Genomic DNA, 26,741 nt, shown 5'->3' on the forward strand with positions numbered 1-26,741 from the left:
ACTGCTGGCCATTTTTGTAATAACTACCATTGCTTTAAGCGACCTCTAAAGGTCAAAGGCTGCATCAAAAGCCTTCTGTATGCTCTATCATAAAAATAAACATAATAAACTTATAAATACGTTTTTGGGACCATGGCTAAATTAAAAATAAGTTTTTATACATTTTTGGGAGCAAATTAGTTCAAATAGTTGTCAATTATTTTTGATTTACAGCTCAGTAAGTATACTGTATGCGTCAACGTGGGGTGATTGGTGTACGCTAGCTCTCACTTTTATTCAGCTTGAGACTCCTGAACACTGTGACCTTGAATAGAATATAAGCACTGTAGAAATGGATGTATTGATTTTGTTTTTTCTGTTACCCTTGTAACTTTGTGGCTCTCTTATTCTTTTTATTCCAGGTAAGCCGAAGTTTGCTGGCTCCACTGTCGCTGGACATTGCAGGGGACCCAGACAGTGAGCGATCATTAGGTAAACAGCGCCTCAGCGTCGCCATCGGTGTCCTGGCGGGAGCCGCAGCTGTCATCCTGGTCATCCTGCTTGTAGTCACAGCAAGGCAGTGTGGCGCTCAAGGCAAGAACGGTTACGAGGCTGGTAAGAAGGAGCCAGAAGAAGATTTCTTCAGCCCGTCAGGGGCCCAACCGCAGGTAGGCCGCGGCGGCGGATCCGACCGAGGCCGCAAACCTCGGCGAGACAAGCGCAATGGAAGCGGGGGCGGCACAGCAGTCGGATCCGGCAAGTCAGACCGGTCCCTCTACAGCGGTATCGTCACTGTAAACGGGCTTCGCCGCCAAGCCAATGATGACGAGGAAGAGGATATTAGCAGCGCGAGCGAGCGCCTGGCAGCCCGCTACTGCGCCGTGGACGGTGACCCCGGCAGCCCGAGGATGGGCGGCGGCAGGCGGCACCAGTCAAGCCCGGATTTGGCCAGGCACTACAAGTCTAGCTCGCCTCTCCCTGCTGTCAATCTCCAACCGCACTCCCCTCCGGCTGAAGGCAAGAAGCATCAGGCCGTCCAGGAGCTGCCGCCCTCCAACACCTTTGTGGGCAGCGGAGGCTGCGTGGGAAGCACCGGCTCCAGCAGCAGCAGCAGCGGGGGCAGCGGAAATGGAGACGCCATGTCCCTGGGATCGGACCAGTGCTCCGAGTATGGCTGCCAGACTGGGAACAAGTACAACAAACAGGTAGAGACGTCACTCGAGTCATCTTTACGCTAATTTGCTTCGACTCCACTTCTCTCTTTTGTTTAAATTCAAAACCATTCTGCATATTGACAGTAAGCCACTTATTTCTGTCTGGCTGTCGTGCTCTTTGTCCGCTTCCTGCCGCCTGATCGCTGTCGTCTCCTCCCGGGCTTCATGTCTTCTTATTTACACATCAGCTGACATACTGTAACGCACACCCCGCAGCTCACATCTAAACACCGTTTTATCTCGGCAAAATAGCTGCCAGTGTGTGCGCAGGCATGCACGCACACACATAGAGTTCAGCATCCTAAGCCTGTGAGCCATGTGTCGGTACCCTGCTGTCTAAATGTGTGCGCGCTCAACGTCGCGTATTAGCAGGATCTAACACAAGGGACATGAAGTCGACCCCCCGCTGAACGACAGTATATGTGAATGGATATGTTTGTTGCTTGTATACATGGGTAAGCCCCTGAGGTGTTCAAAAGGTAGATGGCCACAAAGGAAGTGGGTGGATAGTTGCCTCCAACAGGCTAATTGGTCATGTTATATTTCATTTTGTCCTTTCAAGCGCTTTGTTTTCTTGACTTGAATAAATGTGTATTCCTTGAGCGAAGTTGGTAAAAGCCAAAGTCAAGGTGACAAATAAATACTGCATGGAGACCAGCCGAGTCCACCTTCTACCCACACACATAGACCTCATCTATCATCTTAGATGCACTGACACAGCATGGTCCCACAAGTCCAAGGGGAGTGCTGCTCTGAGTGATGCTTGAGTGACAGCTCAACCCTCTTAAAGGGGCAGCGTCTTGTTTGCGTGACTGACGGCTCCAGATTTATCCTCCCTGTGGTGAAAAAGTGCTGATGTGGTCATTAAAAGAGAACCAGAGGAGCTTCTTAGGCTAATCAATTCATACACAGGACCCGCTGATCCTGCTGAACACACACACACACACAAAGGAGTGCGCACAAAATAATGCACACACACTTATGAGGTTAATCCATTTCGGAGTCAATCCTCTTAATCTGCCTTTCCCAGGGTAAGAAAATGCTTACTGGGAGAGTTTTGGTCTGCATGCTTACGTGCACTCAAAACATGCCAGCATGCATTGAGGGACGCACAGACACACAAACTGACAGCGTAATGAATTATTGATCGCTCGGAGTAATTAACTCCGCAGCAGCAGCCTAGGGTGCACCATCCACCATCTCAAGTCCACCTCCAAAGGATCTCACACCCAGTCATTCCTTGTCCTAAAGACTGTGGTTCCTTGTATGTGTCTGAATTTGTTAAAACAAACAGTTTGTGTTGGTGGGGGCCTGACTTTGTGCTCGGGGATTTCTTAATTCAAATGCATTTTATATGTGAATGCAAGTTTGTCCATCTGTCCCTGCTATGCTTTTCAATGTGATAGTTTAACAACACCTGGAGCAAATTTTGTTGCATCTGGCATAGACGTCTATTAAATGGATGAACTGCCATGCGTTTGGAGGATGAGGTCAAGGGCACAGGGATCTCACATTCATTTTCTCTGTACAGTACCTTCAAAATACTTGTGCTGAGAAACAAACAGAATGAAGTAATGACATGTTGGCCAATGGTCAACCAAACACAACAATCTTTAGATCACACTATTATTTATTTTTATTTTATTTTTTATTTTTTAAACATTGCTACTGCTTAACCATGATATAGAATTTTCTATGGAAAAAAAAATAATCTAATGGACAATAACATTATTATTATTATTATGGATGTTCGATAGCACGTTTTTTTTTTCAGACCCATTCCAGTAAGAGTACTGTAGGCACCGAATAGATACATAAAATGTCATGCCAAAAGAACCATTGACAGATAATTTTAAAGGATTTATGTATCCCAATGTAGCATTTTGTTTTTCCAAAATTCATCATTATCTAGAAATGACAAATTATAAATTATAGAAATTATAAAAATAGAAAATTGTCATTAATTTCAGGCAATTTTAGATAAAATGTTCTTTTGGGATAGATAGATCTCTAAAAAATACCGTCTTTTTTTGGGGGGGGGGTATATATATATAAAAAATACTAGTGCTATTGATACTTGTAATCTGTTGGTAACTAGTATTCGAGTTGAGTACTCGTACTGGTATTGGTTAGAAAAAAGTGACATCGAACATCCCTACCTCTACAAAAGTTAATAAGGGAATAAAAATACTGGACACACTCAAACTGAGTGTGTATTGTCGTTCCATACCACTGCAACTACTCTAATCATGTATTTAAATGAAAATCGCAATAAAAACTGAGAATTTTTATCATTTTTGATACCACTCATGTTTCTACATTGTAAAGTTGGGCAAGCTGTCAAAAAGGGCTTTTTTGTCAAGAAGATGTCACATGATACTGGCACATGGTTTAAATCATTCAATACCACTTAACAAATGAGTGAATGGGTGGGCTACAAAAAAGAAGAGTGGGTATTTTTTCATGCTTGTTGCAACATTTTTCAGTCAGTACCAAAAATATCCATTAAAAGCAGAAGGTTGCACGATGGCTTCCGAGCAAATGGAGAGGGGGATAGAGAGACAGAGAGGGTGGGGGGAGGGGGGGTTTGGGTGGTAGCCAAATAGAGGGAGTGGACTGCTGAGATGTGGGTCATCAGGATACCCGGTGGCATCAGGACACATTAATGATCACAGCGGTCACATGGCACTGCAGTCAATATGGGCAAAGTGGCCTCGTTTTGCCCTCAAACCACTGGCACTACACACACACGCACGCACGCACACGCACACGCCATTCTTCCTGGCTAATATCCACGATCATTTCTCAGCTGTGCCCATTCATGCATTTTACTCTTCATATCACGGCAACGTATAATGTCACCTTGAGGAATGCTTTACACGCTTAGCGCAGCACTTTTTTTTTCCCTTTTTACCTCAGTTTGACTTTCACCTTTGGCGCTTGTTTTGTTCCCCCGCTGCATCTGCCATATGCGTGGGCAGGCTACCTTTGTGCCGTCGCTCGGTCCGCTCTGACCTCGAAAATATATCGACTCAGCGTTTTCACCACTTCTTTTACCGTAGTGAGCATTTTCTCGCTCCGAGTGTGTCCATGGGGTGAGAGGGCCACAAAGGTACTATCGAACCAGGGACAAACACACACCAACACACACATCTAAGGACTAATCAATGGTGCTTAAACAAGGCCAAGACTGCAGGTAGGTTGACTGTGCAGTTTTTACTTCCTTAGATGACAAAACAGGAGAAGGTCATCGCTAACGTCTCACCACGTCAATCGCCTCTGTGATTGGACAGGCCAAGGACGGACTACGAAAATGAGTTTTCTGCGAATAATCCGGACCGTCTTGTTCATCTAATTGGACTGTATGGACGGATGTGGGTGAAGCGATTAGGTCTAAAGGATTATAAAATTGAAAAGCAGCTTTTCATTTCTGCGAAATCCCCTCCGGATTAAATATGATGAGCGTCTGTCATGGACTGACACCCGGCCGGCACGTCACTTGAGCGCATCCGCACAGGCGCCCGCATTAAGGTCGAAGGGGTGAAGGCGCTGTCAGCCATGTAAGTGGGAAGCGCACAAGCCGCTCCTGTCCCTGTCTTCTTCCTGGCTGTTACACAGCCGCCGTAACCGACCCGTAACCCCCTGTCAGGATGATACCAAAACACTGACACATTCATTAAAGTCACGGCGAGTTCAGGGCACGCACTCGGCCGTGCACTTGGGGGGGGGGGGGGGTGAAGAGTTGAGAGCAAGCAAGAGGTAAGTAGGACAAGGTAGGCAAAGCGTAGATCACCCAATGAAACCAGACCGAAAATGGATCTAGTGACCTGGAGACAAAGGGTGAGAGGCAGGGAGGGTGGTTGCGGGGCTGGTGCAGTCGGCGGACGTCAGGGTGGGAACATGAGCCACAAGTGTGGGAGAGGATTGCGAGACAAGGTTGAGGAAAGGTTCAAATGGATCCAGATGCTTGTTTTTGTTCAGCGCCTTGTGAATATTGATTTACACTTGACTCATATGAGAACACAAGGGAATATTTTGGGTTGAAAGATGCCTCCACAGCTCTGTTGTTCTAAGTAAAGATTTACTCCAGCACTTTTACATCCCACGTCCACTATTGAGGTCAGTTAACAAATCGTGTGGACTAATTTGATTTATTCGTGTAAAAACAAACTCAACAGTAAATTAATAACGGAAAGACCCAGACTAAAGGTGTGGTGGCTTTCTGCTTTGACCAGTTGGCTGATCCATCTTATCTGACCTTTTAAATTTCTACCAACATTTTTCATAGTTGCTAGTAGGGGTGGCAAAATCAGTGATTTAATTTTGAGTTAATTTAAACACATGATTAATGGCCGCCCCTTACTTGGAAAGCCTGTACTGGGGGAATTCCAGTTGCAACACAGCAGACACGTCCACGTCAACATTTAGCAGTAGTAAATTTAAAAATAATGCATATATTTGTGGAGACTGGGGTTAAGTTGTATTTTACAATTTTAGAAATGTGCAGAATTTCACTCTGTGGTAGGATGGCATCAGAGGCCAACAGTGAAGTAATGACAAAGGAATACAAAGTATGATACCTAAATTGGCTTTTTTGGCTTATTGCTCATTACCCGACTACAAATTCCCAGTACATGTGCAAACACTTCTGCGCCGGCTCTTGAAGAGCACGCGTCAAACTATATGCTATGCACATATTGTATGTAATATGTTACACGTCAGCATTTGTTTTTAATGGCTGATTCGCATTTGAATTAGAGTCACCACCGATACGTGCACACCCTACTAAATACCATATATATCATTTGCAGGCAATTGCTTGGTTGCCGCAGCCACATTTTCAGACAGTACAATGAAAGTCATTACAGATAAACGTAAGAAAAATTAAACCTGGCAAACTTTTTTGTCAGCATCTTCTAGCTAAAAATGACAACAGTGAATACATTCTATTGAGCATTATGAATAATGGAAATGTTCAACTCAACACTTTTTCTTAACCGCGATTCAAACCCAAATCTCCTGATCACTTAAAGAGAAAATAATTCAACTTTGGTGTGAATCATTCTGGGATTAACTTCAATCAGTAGGTTGTGGAAAATGTAAATGTTCAATTAGCGTGCTCACAATACAATGAGGTTGTTTAAGGTCAGGGCTCTCATCATCCATACAGTTGCAAATTCACCCCGGCATGGCTTTACGGATATTTTATACACTGGGAAGAAAAACGGCTTTTCTCTAAACTGTTCCCACAACCCACCCATCCCTAATTTAGTAATTAATTCCCAATACTATGTTGTCCCCCATAATCTGCATTATACCGCAAAAGTTGGTTGCCACAGCTCCTCACATCCACTTTAGAAAGGGATGGAGAGCTGCTGCTGTGCTGCTTCTCACACACATCATCGTCATGTAAATCCACATGTCCTCCACGGGATATGAGGATTAGACCTCCAAAGGTTTTATTGAGGTATTTAGGTAAGGGTTAGGGCTACTTTATAGGCTTCACAGAATGAAAGTCAGTGGTAAGTCCTCGCTATAGATGACATTCAGCACCACTGGTGAGTTGTTTCTGCTAGGAAAAGCCCCCTGAAAAAGAAAAGCGAATTGGAATGCTTGCAGGAGTCAGAGCGACAGAAGTGTTCTTTTTTTTTCTTTTCCCTGGCGCATCAAGGTCACCCTGGGCTGGAATGTGATTGCAAGTTGCATGTCTGTCTAGTCTGTTGAGCACAGCAGATAAAACACACATGCTGATAATGTCACTGTGGTAGCAACTCCTCTCCTTGGCCTTTGTTTCAAGTTCTCTGAGAAAATAGCAAGAATGCGGGAATGTCATTCCCACTCACAGACAAGCCAAGACACGGGATACGCGCCGCAGACGCCGTCAGATGTGTGATTGCAACACACACAGACACAAAGAGACCAGCCCGGTAAAACACTCTCTTATGAGTACATAATGGTGCATAATTACACACATCCATTCCTTATGCATATACTCCTCATCCTCCAAAAAGCTCTGATAAGAATGTGATGACACACAAGTCAGGATAAAAAGTTTTCCAGCTCTTACATCAGTTTCTCCTTCCATTCCCTCTGGAAGGAAACACACACACACATTTGCACACACACGCACACGCACACGCATGTACACAAACAGATCTACGTAGCAAGCCCCACACTGAGATGCTGCCTTTTATTTGCTTACTTCAAGGCTCTATGCTGTAGTATGTACTGTAGCTCTGCATTCAGCTTGTGTGCCTTACAGCATTATCTTAATGGCTGTCTGGGGGCTGAACAACATTGCCTAATCTCGCTAAACAAAAGACAACCTTCCTCGCAGCGGACCGGGAATCCAAATAGTTTAGCTGGCCTGAGACTGCCATTCTCCTCCTACACAAACGTCTCTTTAGAGCATTAACTGTTGGTTTGAATTCAGCTGAAAGAAATAGATTTGGAATTGAGCTAAACCAGTTGAAACCATGCTAAATAGCGTGGTGTCAGATGGTGTCAAGTCAAAGTAAATGAGACTCATGTGAGGTTGCGTACGCTTGCTGACCATGCCAGAATGCTGGATCAAGTGGGATTTTAGTAGGCCGTCAGGGGGTGATTTTCATTATTGCCTTCTACTATCAACATTTATTTTGTTGGAAGGACTCGTTCCCACCGCCTGAGCGTTTTTTTTTCCTTCCTCATGTTTAGGTTACTTTACTGAGTAATATTAGACAAAATTACACATAAATCACAAGGAATGAGCTGTTGAGGAAAGAACAGGCACAACACATCTATCTGTCTACCACATCTATGGCAAGCCAATCACGGTGATTTATCACAAGCATACAGTCGTGGCCAAACCATTTGGCAATGATGAAAATGGGATGTTCACAAACATTTCTTCATTTTAGAACAGACTTATAGGCCTGGCGGGCTGCCATCTTTGTCTTAGGCACCCCCTCACCCCTTCATCGACTACGATTCCACACATGTCGTTCGTCAGCGCATCCGTGTTAGCTTGTGAGCGAAACGGGCGGACATTGGCAATATTCTAAAAAACTATCTTAGTTAAATTTTTTATATCCATCCATCCATTTTCCAAACCGTTTATTCCTCACAAGGGTCGCTGGATGCTGGAGCCTATCCTGCCCGTAGGCGGGGTACACCTTAAAATGGTTGCCAGCCAATTGCAGACATTTTTAATATGACAAATATTAAAGCCCAGGGTAAAAAATGAGGCCCAAGTTCTTCACACGTGGTTTAAAATCTCGTTTTGTTAAAATCTTCTCTCCAATCTTCAGCATCGATAACTAAAAACATCTGTGTTTCAGGGTGTACCCTGTAAACTGTAGGAAATAATCTGCCATCCATGAGTTAATATATAAAGCACAATTTAAAAGGGTATAATTAGACCATGTGTCATCAGGAGGCACAGCAATGAACTGTGGAAACTGACGGCGTGTCTCCTGATGACATCCCTAAGGGGATGCATGTAAAAATTAAAAAATATTGGGCCTAAAATTGAACCTTGAGGAACCCCACATTTAATTCCATTGCTTCTCGCTGACTGTCCATCACTGACCACCAGGCTGAGCAAGTTTTCTGGGGGTAACCCTGTAAAACCACATTTTACAGGATCCACCTTCTTTAGAACTTCTGTAGTTCAACCAGGGACACCAATAATGAGCTTTAGGATTCCAGTCCAGTATTTGTATACAACTTGTTGCTGATAACAGTCCCACGGGTCTTAAATTGTGGGAATTGCAAGGCTGACCTTGATATTTTGGAAAGCTGCTCAAAACAAAGTTGTAAGATATGATAGATGGTACACACGGTCTTGTACCTTGTTTTTCATAATCTCACGGTATACCTCCCCAATGTCTAATCTAGAATTTGGAGTTCAACCAACTTGGGGAAATGAACAAAGAAGAGGAAATGGTGCACTCAGTTGGCTACATGTAAAAAGGTGATGGAAATAGTCATGCAAAGAGTAAAAATAGCTGAAGGGTTGAATCGTGCGATGCATTTGCACTCCAGGACCATCAGTACATAAAGCGACTATTTTTTGAAAACGGTGCAGAAAACAAGTCTATTTTTCAAGCCGTCTATTATGAATGACTGGCTGTTCCATAAACTGTACACCTGCACTCTCTGTGCCCTGTAAAGTAACCAGTAAAAGGGGTCTCTTTCCAATACTCTCCCCTGCACTTTCACATTAACCACCTTCTCTTTGCCACACACACACACACGCACGCACGCACACCCCCACGCACCCCCACACACACACACAAACACACACCTAATTCACCGTCTGTCTTCCTTTTGATTGATCTCTCTCAGTTCCCTCAGAGTGTATTCATTTCTTTTCATTGCTCTCCATCTGGATTTCTGGAGCCATCTTTTAAAAAGCTGTTTTTTTTAATGACATCGAAGATTTTTTTTTAATGCAGCTTAATGGTGTCTTTAAATATAACAAATGGCTCCTAACAATCCACCCACCTCCCCCTTCTGTTTTTAGGCTGTAGTTTAAGTCGGCCACACCGCTTTAATTTTACTGATGAGATGTAGGAACAAAGGAGAAGGGCCTAAGTGAGAGTATGAGTAAAATGCTGTATCTTTCTATCAATTTTTGCTACTGGCGAATCAGAGCATATTTCTTACCGGGTATCGGCTTATTAGATCTTGTGTGAGCGTGAAAGACTGGCCATGGTAGAGCTCTAGTCCAAAGTCAATGTTGTAGCCCCGGGCTAAATGTAGCCATCTGTTTTCGAATTGTTAGTGGAAGAGAGACAAATCGCAAGATCAAAATGGAGATAGAAGAAGAGCGGAGGGGCTGTGGGGGGCAGACAGAAAACGAGTGGGAAAGACAGGATTGTTAGTCTGTGGAGTGACGCTGAAGGGAGATGAAGAGATGAAATAAGATGACTTGGACCAAACATGATGCTTCAGTGCAATGTGTGGTTGGGACAGAAGAAGCGAGAAGCTGCTGGACTACACCGCGATAGAATGAAAAAGATAGCGGCAAGTGGGTGCAAGGTTAGTGAGGGTGGGGCTTAAATCCACAAGTAAGGCCTCGCTCAATAAAGAGAGAATGAAGAGCTTTCTACCTGCGGTGTGGAGGTTACATAAATGTGAGTGGGCAGGCCTCGGCCTGCACTGATGTTCCAGATAGTGTTATTGACCCATGCCTTCCTTCCTTAATCTACGTAAGCAGCTATTTATGAGTGGAAGTGGCCGTGCTTTTTCCTCTATTTTGCGATGTGCTATGCAGCACACAAGTAGATCAGATAAGAAAGCTATCGGCGCAAGCATTAACAAAAATGCTTAAGAGCCCAACTGCAAGAAATTCAAGGTAGTGGAGAGAAATTTCAAAACACTATAAAATAGTCTGGCCTGTGTAGTTTTGCTGCATTTTGTAATTCAGTGCTTCTCTTTTTTTATATACTGTATATATGCTCTCTCCCTTGCCGCCAGGAAGAAGAAAATAATTTGTGTCCCACCAACTCCCCACAGCTAGTATAAATAGTATCATTATGCTTTTAAATTGGCATAAGTACAACCAGGGCTGGACTGGCACAAATAATCGGCCATGGTATTTTGGGCATTTTGACTTAGGCCCGCCGGGAAAGTCCAGTTCCCGACCACCCTTGCCTACTGCGAAGTTCTACCACTGATGTTTATTGGTTCAGTTTGCTCTCTATATTGCAAATGTATTAATGGGCTGCTCCCTCTGAATTGTGGGGTAAAATGGAGAAAAATAATCATTGAACAGCACCACATTGGCCCCAAAACTCTGCATAACATGGCATCCTTACTAACATTAACACTTATTTTTTGTCATTTATATTAGGGGTGTCAAAATTATGGTGTTAATTTTGAGTTAATTTCAAGTTCCATTCACACAACAATTTTTTTTAATGCACGATTAATGACTGCCCCTTATTTGTTTCTTCCTTCTTCTTCTTCCTACTCCCTTTTCAACATGTAAGCTGTGCTTAGTGATGATTATGTATGTAAAAAAATATTTTTATTTTTATTGCAGTATTTCTATTGCTGGTTTAAATGCTCAATAAACAAACAAACAAACAAACAAACATATAAAATAACTATTGAAGTGATGCGATTAATTAAAAATAATAATAATCGCCTGACACCCCTAATTTCTATACAATTAACCATTTGAATTTAAAAGTGTCTTTCTTCAAATGGGAAATTATGGAAAAGGAAATTGTCTTCATTGACAATATTCACCATAAAGACACTCTTTTAAGCAACATTCTAATATTTTTACTTTTTCAGACAAATATAAAAATAAGTTCATTCGTGTTAATAATTAGACCATTAAAACAAATTAGGTAAACCTTGATAACGGGCCAATGATAGGAATCTTTACTGACTGTTAGTCTGCTTACTTCGCACAACTTTCGGTTTATATTCTTCTCGTATATATATATATATATATATATATATATATATATATCTTGGCATCCTCTTGTTCTTTTGGAAAAAATCTTTAAGAAAGGGAAAACATAATTATTTTTATGTGCACTGAATTGATGTATCACATGACATTGTATTAAGATGAGATTTGAACTTTGAATGTTTTTTTGTGCTTAATAGCCATAATTTCCCCCAAAGTTTTTGTGAAATTTACAGTGCTACAGTCCACTGTAGAATGTGAAAATCCACAAAGGCGTACGTTATTGTTAGTAAAAGTTTGATTACAGCATGATATTCAATAAGCATCTTTTAAAAAATTTTGGGTTATCATTTAGTTTGTTAGTTAACTTCAATGTTCATGAAGGATGGGCTATAAAATAGGCATTGTGATTCTGTACAAACTTTTCCTTCATATTTTACATCCCATCGACATGTTTAGTCTCTTGCCAAAACCGAATGATCTTTGAGAAATTGAACAACAGCTTGGCCCCAGTTGCGCAAGACCAATTTCAAAGCGTTATAGCAAAGTCGGTACTTAATAGGTCAACACTGCAACCGGCGCAAATCACTTGTGCATTATTTAAAAGTCTCTGTTCTCTTGTTTTGCAAATACACACAGCTATTATCTAGATAGCCACTCACAGCCCTTAAGGTAAAAAGAGGGAAACGAAACCAACCAAAACAAACAACACGGCAGTCTTATTGAATATCAGATGTGACGATATAACGCAAACACGTTTTAATCAAAGTCATGCAAATGTAGCAGCCAAATTAGGGCTCCTGAGAGGTTTCCATGTGGATGAAACGGCAACCTTTAATCGTGTGGATGAAAGAATGCTCGACAAACTGAAATGCTATACCTGATGTATGGCCACAGACGCACAAGCACTTAAATGCATGAATGCGACACACGCAGTATCACACACAGTAAGATTAGACGCAGGGATAGAGTGTGTTGACACTGATAGTGCTTCACGCACACACTTTCTTGCTCTCTTTCTGCCTCTCTCAACGGTCAGTACCTTTTTTTAAAGCTTGAATAAAAAAGCGGCTGTGATGCCGTGTTAACATGAAAGCTTTCCTGGCTGTTTAAAAGAGCCGACTTTGATTAGAACGTGATTTGTGGAAGCGTTCTTAATGTTGGCCGCTGCTGACAACGATGCTTTTTAAATCCAGCGAAGCCGTAGCAGGGCAGCCTTCTGTCAAAGAAAATGTTGAATCAAGTATTTCACATCCGCATCTTTTTTTCTTTCCTTGAATCCTGTACTGTACCAGCTTTGCATGGTCAGACTTTCTGCAAATTACAACCACAAACTGACACCACTTTCAAGAGTGATCAAACGGCCTATTTGAAATAGTTTACTACCGCACTGCTAATTGAATATCAAACGGGGTTGCTGTGAGTTTTATGAAACAGTGTCACTTTCACATGATCATTAGCAATTAAGAATCTGCACTACAAAGAAAACAAAAGTAAAGTGGCACCTTGATTCATTCCGAGACCAAGCTCGTAACTCAATTTATTCGTAAATCAAATACATTTTCCCCATTGAAAGGAATTTAAATGTTATTAGTCCATCCCCATCCTGACAAGTCAGATTGATAATTGTGATTCACTCAAGGGAGTTCTTCACATTTATCAATCTGGAACTTCACTCGGCAGATCCGTTCTGGAAAGGCAGGACATTCAAACTGATTGGACGATTCGGCATCTTGTGCACGTTTATTTTGACCAATCACAGCAACGGATGAACGTCGTCTTCGGTCTCATCTTAGTAAAACATCTTTACCAGATAAAAATGCTCGAAGCGCTAGGAAATAGTGAATAGAACAGAATTAATTGCAGCGTCCATTCATCTGTCAGGTTTGTTTGTCCCCCCCCCCCCCTCCCCCTCCAACTTCTTGGTTTCGTCCCGCCTTAAACAACGCCTGATTGGTCCGACCTGAAAAAGGTCGTTTGCGAACGTATCAGTGGGAGAGGTACAAGATGTGTTCTCGTAGTATTTGTGAACAAATACTGTGAGAATTCACCTTGTTGGCAAGGTTAGTCCATCCCAGGACCCCCCTCCAAAAAAGCCATTCTTAAAATGTGTTATAATAAAGAAAAATAGCACTGTATTGTGCACAATTGGGATGTTCCATATCGCTTTTTTTCCAAAAGTATGCAACCCTTGATTAGTTACCGAAACCAATATCATGTGCCACTTCTGTGCTTGTGCTTAAAATTTCCCCCAAAAAACAATGACAGATCATTTTAAGCAGGGTTCCCACGAGATCTTAAAAAATCTTAAAAGCATTGAATTTATTAATTTGTAAATAATACATTAAAGAGTCTTGAATTGATGTATCTTAAATTGTATGCTGTATGTGACTTCTCCATGTCCCATCTCCTCATTTGTCATTCAGATTAAATAACGTAGCCGAAATAAACGAGAAGCCAATTATTGAGAACGCAACACAGCCTTGGGTCAAAATTGTTGCAAAAAAATACAACAAAAGTCCACCGAAGATCATGCCCTACAACACCACTACACATTATGGTTGTGTAATATGTATTAAGGGTTTTGTATGTCTTAAATAGGTCTTGAAAAGTCTGAAATTGAACCTGAAGAGACAAATCTTTTCATTTCTTTGATTGTTTTGCAGCTTGTGCCTTGACAGCAGTAATTACAAGTAGACGTTCGAATCGACTTCCGTCTATAACGAATGGGGAAAGGGGGGGGTGACGCATGCCGTAAAGCAGTCAGTACATTTGTAGTTTTTTGTGTGGCAGGGTTCCTGCCATCCTCCTCAAAGTTACTTTGTGCCAGTAAAAACGATACAGACCCCCATCAGGCCATGACAAAGGTACCATTCAACTAGTTGTAAGATGTTTCATCACAAGAGTTATGAAAATATTTTTGGGAGCTTGAAACGTTTTTTAGTGTTGCATTACGGAAAAATGCTATATAGAGATATATAGGTCTGTCTTTCAAATTATCTTTAATTTAATGTGCCAAAATTACTAATGGTATCGGTACTTTGTATCGGTGACTACTCAAGAGTTGAGTACATACAACAGACATATTAAAAGAAAATGTAAAGAAATAAAGTTTTTTTTTTTTTTTACTTACTGTGCATACTGTAATATTCATGTGTTGATTTTTTGCCATTAAGGTGCATTGCCTATTGAGTGACGTTTGTTGTTGTTGTTGTCTTTGTGTGTTTGATTATTTGTCCCGTTTAATAAATAGCTGAACTTGGCTCTCCTTGCCCACATCAAAAAACATTCACATCAAATAATCAAAGGGCAGCAAGTTGGAGTGATCCTCCTGAAGTTTATTGATTTACAATATAGTGGAGCGTAACAAATATATAATGCACTGTATGTACGTATGCATGACAATTTATACTATGAAATTGTTCTGAATTCAGCGCAAGGTTGAGCATTATGTGTTATCGGTATCATGGGCAGTTCAAAACTGACATGATCCAGGGAAACATTTACTTCATTCCACACAGAAACAATGACATATTTGCTGCTATATGAGCAGCCTTGGGCCTTTCTGCAATCACTCCTCTGCACTCAATAGCACTGCGTTGTGTAGCCGCCAACATAACGACTGTTCACGCAATTATTTTAGACAGCTTGGATACAAATGCAGTGCAATGGTTTGCTTGGACAGTTCAGCCTGGGAAGACTACGGTTTACTTCCTTTATATGAGCCATGTGTGAGACCCTCAAGGCAAGTGCGACTCTTGTTTGCAAGACCCTGCACATGGATGGAGCACTAGCCTATGGGGGAAGTATGTAGAGATAGTTTAACAATATGTATGTGAATCACATGACGACAGAAGTGTCAGTATGTTGGTACATACCCAAAAATGTCAATTATAATAACTCTCTCCATTCAACTTTCACCTTATATTCTAAATAATGTTTATGAATGGTGTTACCACACGCTAAATTAAAATAGGTATCTAAAATGAAAAGTCTCCAGTGGCAACAGTGACTGATAGCAGGCGGGGATTCGCTTCCAATTAAATTGTTGCTCTGAATGCAGCCAACACGCAGCAGCCCGGTGATTTTCTTTCACAGCATCACGTCTTGCGCAGAAAATCAATTTCCAATTTCCAATATCACGGAGTAAGTCGCTTCTACAATTTGAAAGCTCCACAAGTGAGATTATGAATAGGATGCAGCACAAAGGCTCGTAACGAATGATTGGGAGGGCTAATAAAAGTAAACAATGAATGCTTTCTCCATTTTTCATCCTCATAAAATATCAGTCTTTGTTGTGCTGAAGGATTATTTTCTCCAATCCAACAGGATCTCACCTCACCCAAATCAATGCATTGGTCCGTGGTGTTACATTCTAGTCAATGTATTAACCCAAATATATTTGTTTGCAACTGGTGGTGATGTTTTTAAAACGTGGGTCATCATAATCATCCATATTTTTGATTAGCTGTATTTGCTGCACAATAAACTCCTGCTGTTGTGGTTATCATGCTGTGTTTGTGGGGCAGACACAGCAGGCAACCGGCTGTTGCTGTGCCAAACACTGTATAAATTACAAATAACTGGTAAATAATCTGACATCTTTTTGCCTGCAATTGCTATATCAGACATGCTGTTTTATCAGTGTTGAGCAGTGTTTCTCATGTTACTTGTTTAACTATGCTTCTCAGTTGCGAGGCGGTAACGTGAAGCTCTTTTTGTGATCAAATAACTTTAGCAGCCACAGAAACTGCACCTTTCCTCAGGCAGTTCTAAACTTTGAATTCAAATCTTCCATTTAACATCACATAAATATCCACCTTAGATGGTGTTTAAAAAGATTACCTTGAACTGTCTTATAACGAAGGATGGAGAGTGAGCAACTGAAGACAGTGGCAGAATGTGTGGACTCCCCGTAGTCATATGTTAGCTCATTGAATACCAGCCATTTTCATTGGAACAACCCCCCCTTCAGTTCATACCAGCCGTTTTACTGGATTGTTTTGTTCTGCCGATCGCTCATTTTCTGCTTCCTCCACGCTGATCTACAACCCGCAGTAGTGACAGAGGACACTCCAAGTCCAAATATACACTTCCTGTTTCTCTTCTTCTGCAACAAGATCCTTGCGTGATACTGGCTGATCTTATACTTGCTGCCACCTACTGGCCGTTTTGTTTCAATAACATTGCGGTCAAGCCTATTCCTTCAGTCAGAAGATGCGTCAGACCCTCCTGTACACTTGTGCATTTAAAAAAAAGCTTATGACGTATTTATACGTCATGTGTACGCAGCGACTATGACGCTAATGACGTATTGCTACGTCATATGTATTGAGAGAGTTAACAAAGTGAGGCTAATTATTCAGTCCTTACCAAACATTTATATTTCCAGTGTTTAATGTGCAATCCTAAAAGAAAGCTTTCAACATCCAAGACAAGTCAAACACAAATTTAGGACACGCATTCAAGTGTTTCCGAAAGTTAACACACTTGCCAGCTAAACCACTGGTAGTCATCAAAACTCAGTCAACAGCTAACACAGCACTAGCTAGCAACATACAGCAAACATGAGAAGCAGATCAGGCCAAGAATATAACAATTGTTTTACATAGAAACATTATTTTTGCAGGTTATTTTGGTTATTAAGGCAGTTTGATGTAAACAAATAAATAAAATAAACACATAAATAAATACATCTCTTTCACAGTTTGTGGTTGCTTATCTTAATTGCGTTTCTCTGACGGGTAGCTTAAGAGCAGTGAAGCGTCAGAGTTTAATATACTTTAACTTGGATCTTAGCTCACTACTTTTCCCAAGTTGCTTGTTTAACACTGTGTGTTCTGCTGTATTGACAGTTTAATCCAGGTACCTCTGAAATCTACCTATGCAGGCAACCACTCTGGGTGCTCCGAACAGTTTATCAACCAATGGGGTAGATACCACGGACTTCCGACTTCCGTAAGTCACACACTCACGCCGTTTCCGGCCACTGCTGCGACACACAGGCCGCGTCCCAACGCTCGCACCCCTACCCCTGCGCCCCGCAACCGCGCAGACCCGCCGATGGGCGCGGGCGCGCAGGGCATCTCTGAAATGCTTCGGAGAGACACACGACACGCTCGCACCCATCGACGGGAACGCGCAACCGTGGGGCACAAAGGCGGAAGAGCAAGTACCGTGACGCGGACCACACGTTGCAAACAGCAACCGGAAACAGCGCTGGTGTGTGACACTCGGAAGTCGGAAGACCAGCCTCCTCCTTTTTTTTTTATACATCTTCTAAACGGGCTTCCAGAAAATTTGATAAAATTGAGTGTACATACAGATTAATTTTCTTGAATGTTTTCAATGTGAGACATTGCTGTTTTCATCATTCTTATACGTTTCCAGTAAAAACTGCATGATTCCTAATGACACCATTCAGATGAAAAGTATGTTTGAATGTCACATTTTGAAAAGGTGATTTTTAATTCTGACAAACAACAAAATAGCAACCAAGACCTTACTTCATTTGCTTGCCGTCCTGTTGAAAAGTATGTGTCCAATGTTTTTATGTCTCTTTATCAAAAACCAAATAACATTTTTAAGCACAAAATATGGAGATATAATCTTTTAGGTGGGTAAAATATTCAGGACGTAGGCATCTATGAAAGTGTACGTCTTGGTGCTGATCCAAATTAGGCCTTGGCAGAGGTCTACATTCTACTGAGTGCCAATTTCATTTCATTTTGTGTTTGTTAGCATAATTATGCAAAACTATAGAACTGATTTTCATAAAACTTTGAGGAAGGTTGAGAAATGTGCCAAGGAAGAACCCATTAGATTTTGGTCTCGAGCCAGGATAAAAAAAAAAAAATGTTTTTAACGTTCTGATATCAACATTCCATTTCCTTTCATTCATCATACTGAATAACTACAGTAACACACAGGAGATAGGTGTACAACGATAATGTGTACTATTTAGCCCTAATTAGAGACGTGTTTGGCCTTGGCAGAGGGCTGCACTCTAAATAATGTCATTCCAGTTGACATAAAATAATGTAATGCCCTTGTATGGTGTTAAGGACGATGCAGCCACTGATTCATTTCAGTCACTTTATTACAACCCCCAGAAACAGAATGCACATTCGACAATCAGCTACAACTCACTCCACACGCAGAGCCACACACACACACACACACGCACAGACTGACTGATTTGACCCAACACTTAATCTTAAAATTCCCTTTGCTCTTTCAACAGAAATGTTCCTTTGCTCCCTCATCTTTGCTGAGGTCACACCCGTCAATTATTCCCCTACTTATCAGTTACAGACGTTAGAATAATTTGTACACGCGAATTAACTGCTGGGAAATTGCTAATTCATACCGCCGAGCAAAACAGACATATCGTAGATTATTGTAAAGCAAGAGTGAGTAATAAGAATAGGTCATTAGTTTTTGGTGTACACCTATATGTTCAGTATGCAACAAACATTACTTTCAGCCACAGCATAACTATCTCACTATGGCGGATGTGGAATAATTAGCATTCTTAAACATTATCTTTTAATACCAGAAGTCGCATATTAATCAGTCCAAGTCCTCGGCGAAAGGCTCAGCTCAGTGTCGGATGCGACAACAGACGTAATTTCTTAACGCCCAACTGTAATTTTCAAAGGCAATTGCGAAACTTCTGCCAAAGTAGCAAAGTGTGATGTAAGGTTATTGATGGGAATGGGCTGAATCCTCCCCTGCCTTCTCATTAACTCGCCTCTTTTCCTTCTTCCTCCTCCGTTCGATGGCCCGGCTGCGCGCTATCTGTCTCTGGTGTATCGAATGGCACATGCACGCGAACCGCCGTACACATCAACACACATCAATGCGCGCACACGCGCATGCAAGAAGTCTGTTTGCATACCAAAAGCATATTTCATAGCTCAAAGAAATTGAAAGCCGTATTAATTATGCAGACTACACGCGCGCACACACACACACACACACACACATATGGAAAGAAAGAGTGAGGGTGCTCTTGTGTTCCATTCTTCCTCTGCGTCAAAGGAGTCAGAGTGTGAGAATGATTGAGTCGCTCTGCGTCAGCGAGAGAGCGAATCAGAAATTGTGCAGTGAAAGAGAAAGAGTGCACTGTCCTTAACCGTGCACACTCATGTTTATGTGTGTGTGTGTTTTGTCTCGCCAGTATAACGCCCTCTCTGTGTCCCCCAAGCCACTCAGTGTCACTCACACACACTGAGACTATTGTCAAGACGTTGGCTGATGTGCCCCCGAGGCCATTTGTGTGCCACTCTGTCCATCACAAAAGGGCAGAGAGGGCTTCACTTAAGTCACCGGTGTCCAAAGTCTAGCCCTTGGGCCAATTGCGGCCCGTGGTCCATTTTTAACCAATCAGCCACATATTTGAAAGTTCGCTTGCTGGTACAAGCTCAGCTTTACTCTCTTTGTTTGTGCTGTTAGTTTTCTACTTCAAAACAGTACCATGCTACATTGTTTGTATCATTTAAAATGAGACATAACAACAATGGCGGAGAACAAGTGCTACCGCTTTTGCCAATGTCAAATCGAAAAGCAAATTGAACTATGTAGTATGTGCTTACCACGTCATGCACACAGTGACGTAAAATATATATATATATATATATTTCACACCATTCTGTGAAGTAAGAATGGAGAAATAATGTTGGGGGGGAAATGCTAAGTGTATTTACTTGTTTACTGTTGTTCAATTGTTCAGCCAAGATAGCATTTAGCATTACCCAAAGTTTTAGGCAAAACCACTGGCCACCTGATTGACTAGCAATGTTCATACTTTTTTTTTTTTACTTTGTATTTATTTCTTTTTTTATTTTGCTTTCAGAGGATGAAGTTACGTTTGTTGTATCCTGTGATTAGGGTTGCCAACCGTCCCTTGAAATACGGAATCGTTCCGTATTTAGAAATGTATGTACGAGTCCCGTATTGACTTGTCAAGGTACGCACTTTGTCCCGTAATACAGTGAGAATCAAAAATATCCATAAAATGTCAATGGAATTAATGAATAACAGTGTCCTTTATGTGACAACTTACGGTAACGTTCAAACGACTTTCTGCTCTGTGACCAATGAGCTGACAGCACATTCATCACGTGTATGACATCTTATTGGTCGACGTAATGTTGCTTGGCGGAAGTACATAGCAGAAGAGCGCAATCCGACCCGCGGTAGAAGTACTACTACGAAAAAGGCAGAAAAATACCAAGAGGACTGGGAAGCAAAACAAATGGGTCGAGAAAGTGCGTGAAAATATCTATCAAGCGAGTTTTTCAGGGAGTTGGCAACCCTACCTGTAATCTTTGGTGTGAACGTAGCATTAGCATGTGGCTGTTAGACCCAGTAAGTAAACAGTTTTTATTCATGAGGAGAAAGAGGGCAGAAAGAAAACGGACCACTGTATTGGAGAGTGGGAAGCACGCAAAGTAATCCCAAAAAATTAGCAATTGCCTATTTTGATAGTTTAAATTAAGGCGAGACTGATATGGATTTTTGAGGCAGATGTCAATTCCGATATTTGGGCAAAAACAATACAAACTTATTTTTAAAATATATAATGAATAAAGTAACTTTTTTGGGAGTATCTTAGCATTTACAACAACAAAGATATGAATTAGATTTGACAGTTTCACAAAACTTTGCCATTTAGTATTGTTTAATTTGCTGTGAAAGCTCTCTGCTGACTACTGCTTGTGCTGTAAGATGTGGCCACAAAAAAAGTAAAAATGTTGGCAGATGCATACTGACTCTACCATGTGTTTGAACGTGAGTAGTTAATTCTGAACACAACTCCATTGCCAGTTATAAAATGGTTCTGCACACTTGTGGAACCATATAATCACAGTTGTTTGCTTCTTCAGCTCTTGAAGACGTTTTGTTTTCTTTTTTCAGTTAGGTTGAACAGGTTATGACTCACAATGAAGGTAAAAGAGGTTTTGAAATTATTGATATCGGTCCAATTTGTTTAAACTGGAATTTGAACAGGGCAGGTTATGTAGACTTCTTATGTACACTGTACTTCCTTGTTGACTTCACTACTTATTTCATTCAGTGCCATTGACGGCTATAGACGTGAAAAAAAATCAATTTTAACTGGGCTGGCAGTGAATGCAGGGCTTTGGCAGTGTCTTATGGCATCTTAGGGCATTTCAAAAAGAGCACAAAAAAATGACTCGGCAAGCTTTTTTAGCTTCCCTTTAGAACATTTAGCCGAGTCAAAGGCCAAGGCCAACGCTGCATTCGCTCCTCTCTGACAGCACATTAGGCCAAGCTCTGTTTAACCTTGTAGCGTGAGTGACGCTGATTCTAAACTGGCGGGATGGATTTCAGTTTGTTGCGGTGTGCCGCCGCCTCACTCTTCAGCATCACAACACAACGACTTGATGTGGGGGGGAGGGGGGGTGAGGGGGGGGGGAGAGGCCAGCAAGAGATGCAAGGCAAAGACGTGGCCAGATATGATAAACGACACAATGCGAAAAAGACAAGTATGACTTGTCAGAGATAAAAGTGACGGCATATGGAAAGCGAGAGTGGACGCGACGCGAGGAAATAGGAAGTGTGCATTTTGGAAGTGGAGAAGAGACCTTGCAGTCAGATATCTGATGTCCTTTATTGACTGTCTATTGTTCACAGCAGCACTCCTAATTACTCTCAACAGGGTGCACGTGTGTGTGTGTGAGTGAATACATCCTCATCCTCACTCTTACTCTACCATTCACTGCCTCTTCACAGCGATGCCATTGTCCACCCTCCTCTGGTCAAACTTAATGGACATTAGTAGTGCTCCTAACGCGCACACAATTAGAGTCTAATGGTCCACACAACCAGAGAGCAGTCATACATATGTATGGACGCCGGTCACACGCACACGCACACACAGGCTCCCTTGTGCGCCACCATCCTGTTGGCGTCTTTTTCCCACAATGCTCGTTGTCATGGATATTTATAAGAGAATGACTGTTATAGGGATGAGCCGTGGAAAGCCACGAGCATCACGAGTGAGCCGCGTACAAAAAAAAAACAAAAACACTTCAACAAAAGGAGCTAATCTGAGTCATGGGCATTTGTCCGGTAAGCCTGGCCTCACATCAGACCCTATGAGCTTTTGTTGCTGTTTTGTTTTCAACCCCCTATACATGGCCCAGCCTGCACAAAGGGATAAACATTTCAAAAGCCTACGAACAGAGTCAGTGATTTTTCACTGTTCATTCTGTGCGCAAGCCCAGATGGAGGCTGGGTGGGAGTAGGCAAGTTTGACCAATGCCAAAATGGACAGCTTGTTGGTAACAAAGCTGTGGTGAATAGCAATGCGGTAGGCCAGAAGTGATCACTCTCCTCACACACACACACACACACACACACACACATTTGTACAGTAACTAGCTCGGGCAATTATAGTGAGTTAAGTGGACACTAGCTAAGCTTTAATTGCTCCCAGCGAGAGGAAGTGATCTACGGTCTTAGACGTTGTGCACTGCACTGCAATGGTGTATATCAGAGAGATGGGTAGTACCAGCGGTGCCCACATGAGGGGCCCGCACTGCTGCAGCAGAGAGAGAGAGAGAAAGAGAGAGACTGCATCAGGGCGATCAGATGACCTCGCTGCTGCAGTTAATGTTCTCTGGCACTCAGACACAAGGCTAAGGCTCTCGCTCATACCGCGGGGCTGCTGTACTACAAGCTAATGTGTGTGTGTGTGTGTGTGTGCGGAACAAGGGACCATGCCACAGCGTTGATATAAGTAGCTAACGCGGTTCTTCATTTCTTTCTTTAAGTCTTTATTGAGTCTTTCTGTAGTTGTGCCGCACTCCCCCCCCCTTTCTCCGCACCTCGTGCACCCCCACCCCCTCCCCTCTTCCTCCCTCCCAACCCTCTCTGCCTCTCCTTAGCTCCCCCTCTTCTTCCTCTCTCTGCAGTGCAGCATGGTGATTATCATTCCTCTCACAGAGTCAGGCCCGATAGTCAGATACTGCTGAGCACCCTTCTACATCACCTGCTCCTAGACGGAGCAATGGAGGGAGGCAGACAGAGAGAAGAGAGAAGCGAAGGAGGTCTGCAGAGAGAGAGGGAGAGAAAGTATGTGTGCATGTGGAGGAGACAGGAGAAATTTGGATAGGAGTGCAGGGGCATGAAAAAGGGACGATTTGTGGAGCTGCAGAGGTGGTCCCACTGCAACAAACTGCATATAAACGTGTGCGTGCGTGTGCGGCGCGCACCCCTGAAAATAAGTGTGCCCAATATGTGTGTGTCTTTCCACTATTCGCATGGCGGCCGAATGTGTGTTGTGGCAACAAGGCGCCTTGGCTCATCAACGTGCGAGCAGACAGTTGCTGTTTGTTTCGCATCGTCCTTCCTCCCACCAGCTGTTTCAACTTGCTCCAAGTTATCTTCTGCATTCTGCAAATACCACAAGAGTCTAGCCAGAAAGACCACCGGTCACATTCTGGCAGCCCCACTAAACAATACAGACTCACAAGAACTATTTATTTTGTTTTACTTTGTTTCAATCATTGTTTTTAAGCAGAATTACCGTACATGAACATGTTTTGCAGGTGAGGGGTACCTAGAATGTGTTCTCGAATAAATCTGGACATGCTCCCACTTTGTCAAGCATAGCAAGAAATTTATATAGCCTTTATTAAAAATAAACAAATAAATAAAAAACATGTCAACACTTACAAAGGTAGCCCTACTTCACAACTGTTTTTCCTATTTTTTTGATAAGTGAACGGTTATAAAAAAAATATAGGAACCATGTAAAACTCAGACACTGACCATAAAATGTTCGATACCACTTTTTTATTCAAACGAATACTGAGTACGAGTGCTCAACTCTAACCGATACAGAGTAGTAACCGATACCAAGTACTGATACCACTAGTACTTTTGATACATACCTCGCCCCCCCCCAAAAAATGACATATTTTTAAAGAAATAAACTTTATATCCCAATATAGCATTTTCCCATAAAGTGACAGTGTGTTGAATTTACTGCCATCGAGTGGTGAATTAGTAGAACACAAAAACATAAGTTTGATCTCCATGTTTCGGTGCCTCAGAGAGACCACACTTCGCAAGCCTATCACCAATTACTACTTTCGCGAAGTTCTTCTCTTTCTGGTATCTGTTGCAGAATGATGGCGCAAAACCATGTTAGCCTCCTGTAAAGCACGGCACGACATATATAGTATAATTAGCAATTACAAAACCTACAATTAAATAAAAACATGTATATTGATGTGATAGAACATATTTTCTTGCATATTATTGAAATCAATAATGTTTTTTAAAAATGAATGAACATTGAAAAATTGAAAAATGACCAGTACTGATACCACTAGCACTATAGATACATAACATTTCCCCCTCAAATAAAGCAATGGCATATCATTTTAAAGAAAGACCCATATATTCCAATATAGCATTTTTTTCTCAAAATTGCTTGAAATTAATGGCAATTTTCTATTCTAAATTGTGATTTCTCGCTCCTGATCATAAAACGGCCAAAAAAGGGTAATATCGGCCGATTTCGCTAGCACCGATACCTTGAAATAAGGGCTGGTATCAGTACTGAGTACTCGCTCATCACTACATAAATGATATCCACCTCTCACATCTTTTTAGATTAAATAATTTAAATACTACTACAATACTACAAGCATGGTGCTTGTGTTTTTTTCTCGTGTTAATACAAAAATGTATTTTAGTTAATCAGTTAGCTAGTCATCTAATTAGTTCTATTTGTACATTCAATATTCATGTCATGATGTCCGACACACATACGATTGTAGGAATTCACTATCAAAAACGCTCCTTGGAAAAGGTTCTAATAATGCATAGTCATATATCATATAATGCATAAAGTGCAGCCTACAATTTAATGTTAACATTTTGTGCAGTTTCCCTCATTTAACCGACGTTTGTCTTCATCTCCTGACCCGTGTCTCTACCTGTCCGCTTGACCTCACGCTTACGCTCAGTAAACAACGCATCTGTGCATTTGCAGCCAAGCCTCAAGGGGATACGCATTCCACGTCACTCACGGTACAGACACACGCGCACACATATACACACACACGCACGTCTATATTTAAATTATCAGTGTAAATATATCACCTTCAAATGAATTGTTAACACATTTGCCCCGTTCGCGTGGTTTATTGTGAAATGCTTCCTGTCAGCATAATTCACTCCATCTCCTTCTTTGAAGTCTTTGATGCATAACTTGAACAAAAGCGGCAAACGGCTTCAAAAGATTCATGTATGAACGTTTCATGAACAAGCCTGAAACTCACAACAAAGCCCGTGAATGCACTCAATCACACAGAGGTCAAAGGTGAGTTTGCACTATTCGCAGGCCCCTTTGGCAAAGTGATAAAACAGACAAGTGACGATAACAAAGCAGTGTTAAGGCTTGCAGACTAGTTTGTGTTGATGAGATGAAACAAAGCAGCAAAGATATTCATCTTCATATCTCGCTAGATAATTTCACACTTAAGGCACATGTGGCGGGAAAAAGATAAAGTAAGCGGTGGTGGATCTAATGAAATATTCATGGTGAAACGCTAAGGAGTGCAAGAATAATGTAAAAATGGTTGAACATTTTTGAACATCCCAATTTCTATTTTTTTTTTTAATGCAGTTTAAATTCATTAATCAATGCAACTGTAAGAAATACTTGTAGTTGTCGGCTCCTGTTGGATGATGACTTTTTAAGCCACTGCGCCAAATACAAATTGAGAGTCGTAAGTGTGCGTTTGTCATCAAGCTAACAGCGATTAAGACAGTTTGCTACTGGAGAGACATTAACTCAAGGCAAAACAGACTTTGTGACCTATCGGTTCAAATTATTTTTCTCTGTGTGTAAAGTCACTCCCCACTGAGGATAAAGTGCTTTATAGTGCATATTTGTATCCCACTTCTTAAAAAAATCACTTAGTAGGAAACATTCGAAGAGGCAAAACATTTCTTTTTCTATGTTTAATGACTTCCTTTGCCAGTTTAGCCATTATCTTGACCGTACTTCAGTGCAGAATGTCTTATTCATTTTAATAGTGCCGTCATTGCGGCAAAAATTGTTGGGAAGTTGTTTTGGTAGTGAGGATGTTTTT

At 41.7% G+C, this 26,741-nt stretch overlaps 1 protein-coding gene across 1 annotated transcript in view; it reads left to right on the forward strand.

Annotated features, from left to right (window-relative positions):
• pcdh7a (protocadherin 7a) overlaps positions 1-26,741 on the forward strand; it is a 57,144-nt gene that overhangs the window by 11,213 nt on the left and 19,190 nt on the right. The window contains exon 4 of the mRNA XM_086082697.1: positions 402-1,184. Within this exon, the coding sequence (XP_085938823.1) occupies positions 402-1,184 (783 nt within the window). The remainder of the gene's footprint in view (positions 1-401; positions 1,185-26,741) is intronic.

The sequence above is a fragment of the Leptonotus elevatus genome, chromosome 8, assembly GCF_054856555.1.
Source record: "Leptonotus elevatus isolate MCC_2025b chromosome 8, RoL_Lele_1.0, whole genome shotgun sequence".
Taxonomy (NCBI): Eukaryota; Metazoa; Chordata; class Actinopteri; order Syngnathiformes; family Syngnathidae; genus Leptonotus; species Leptonotus elevatus.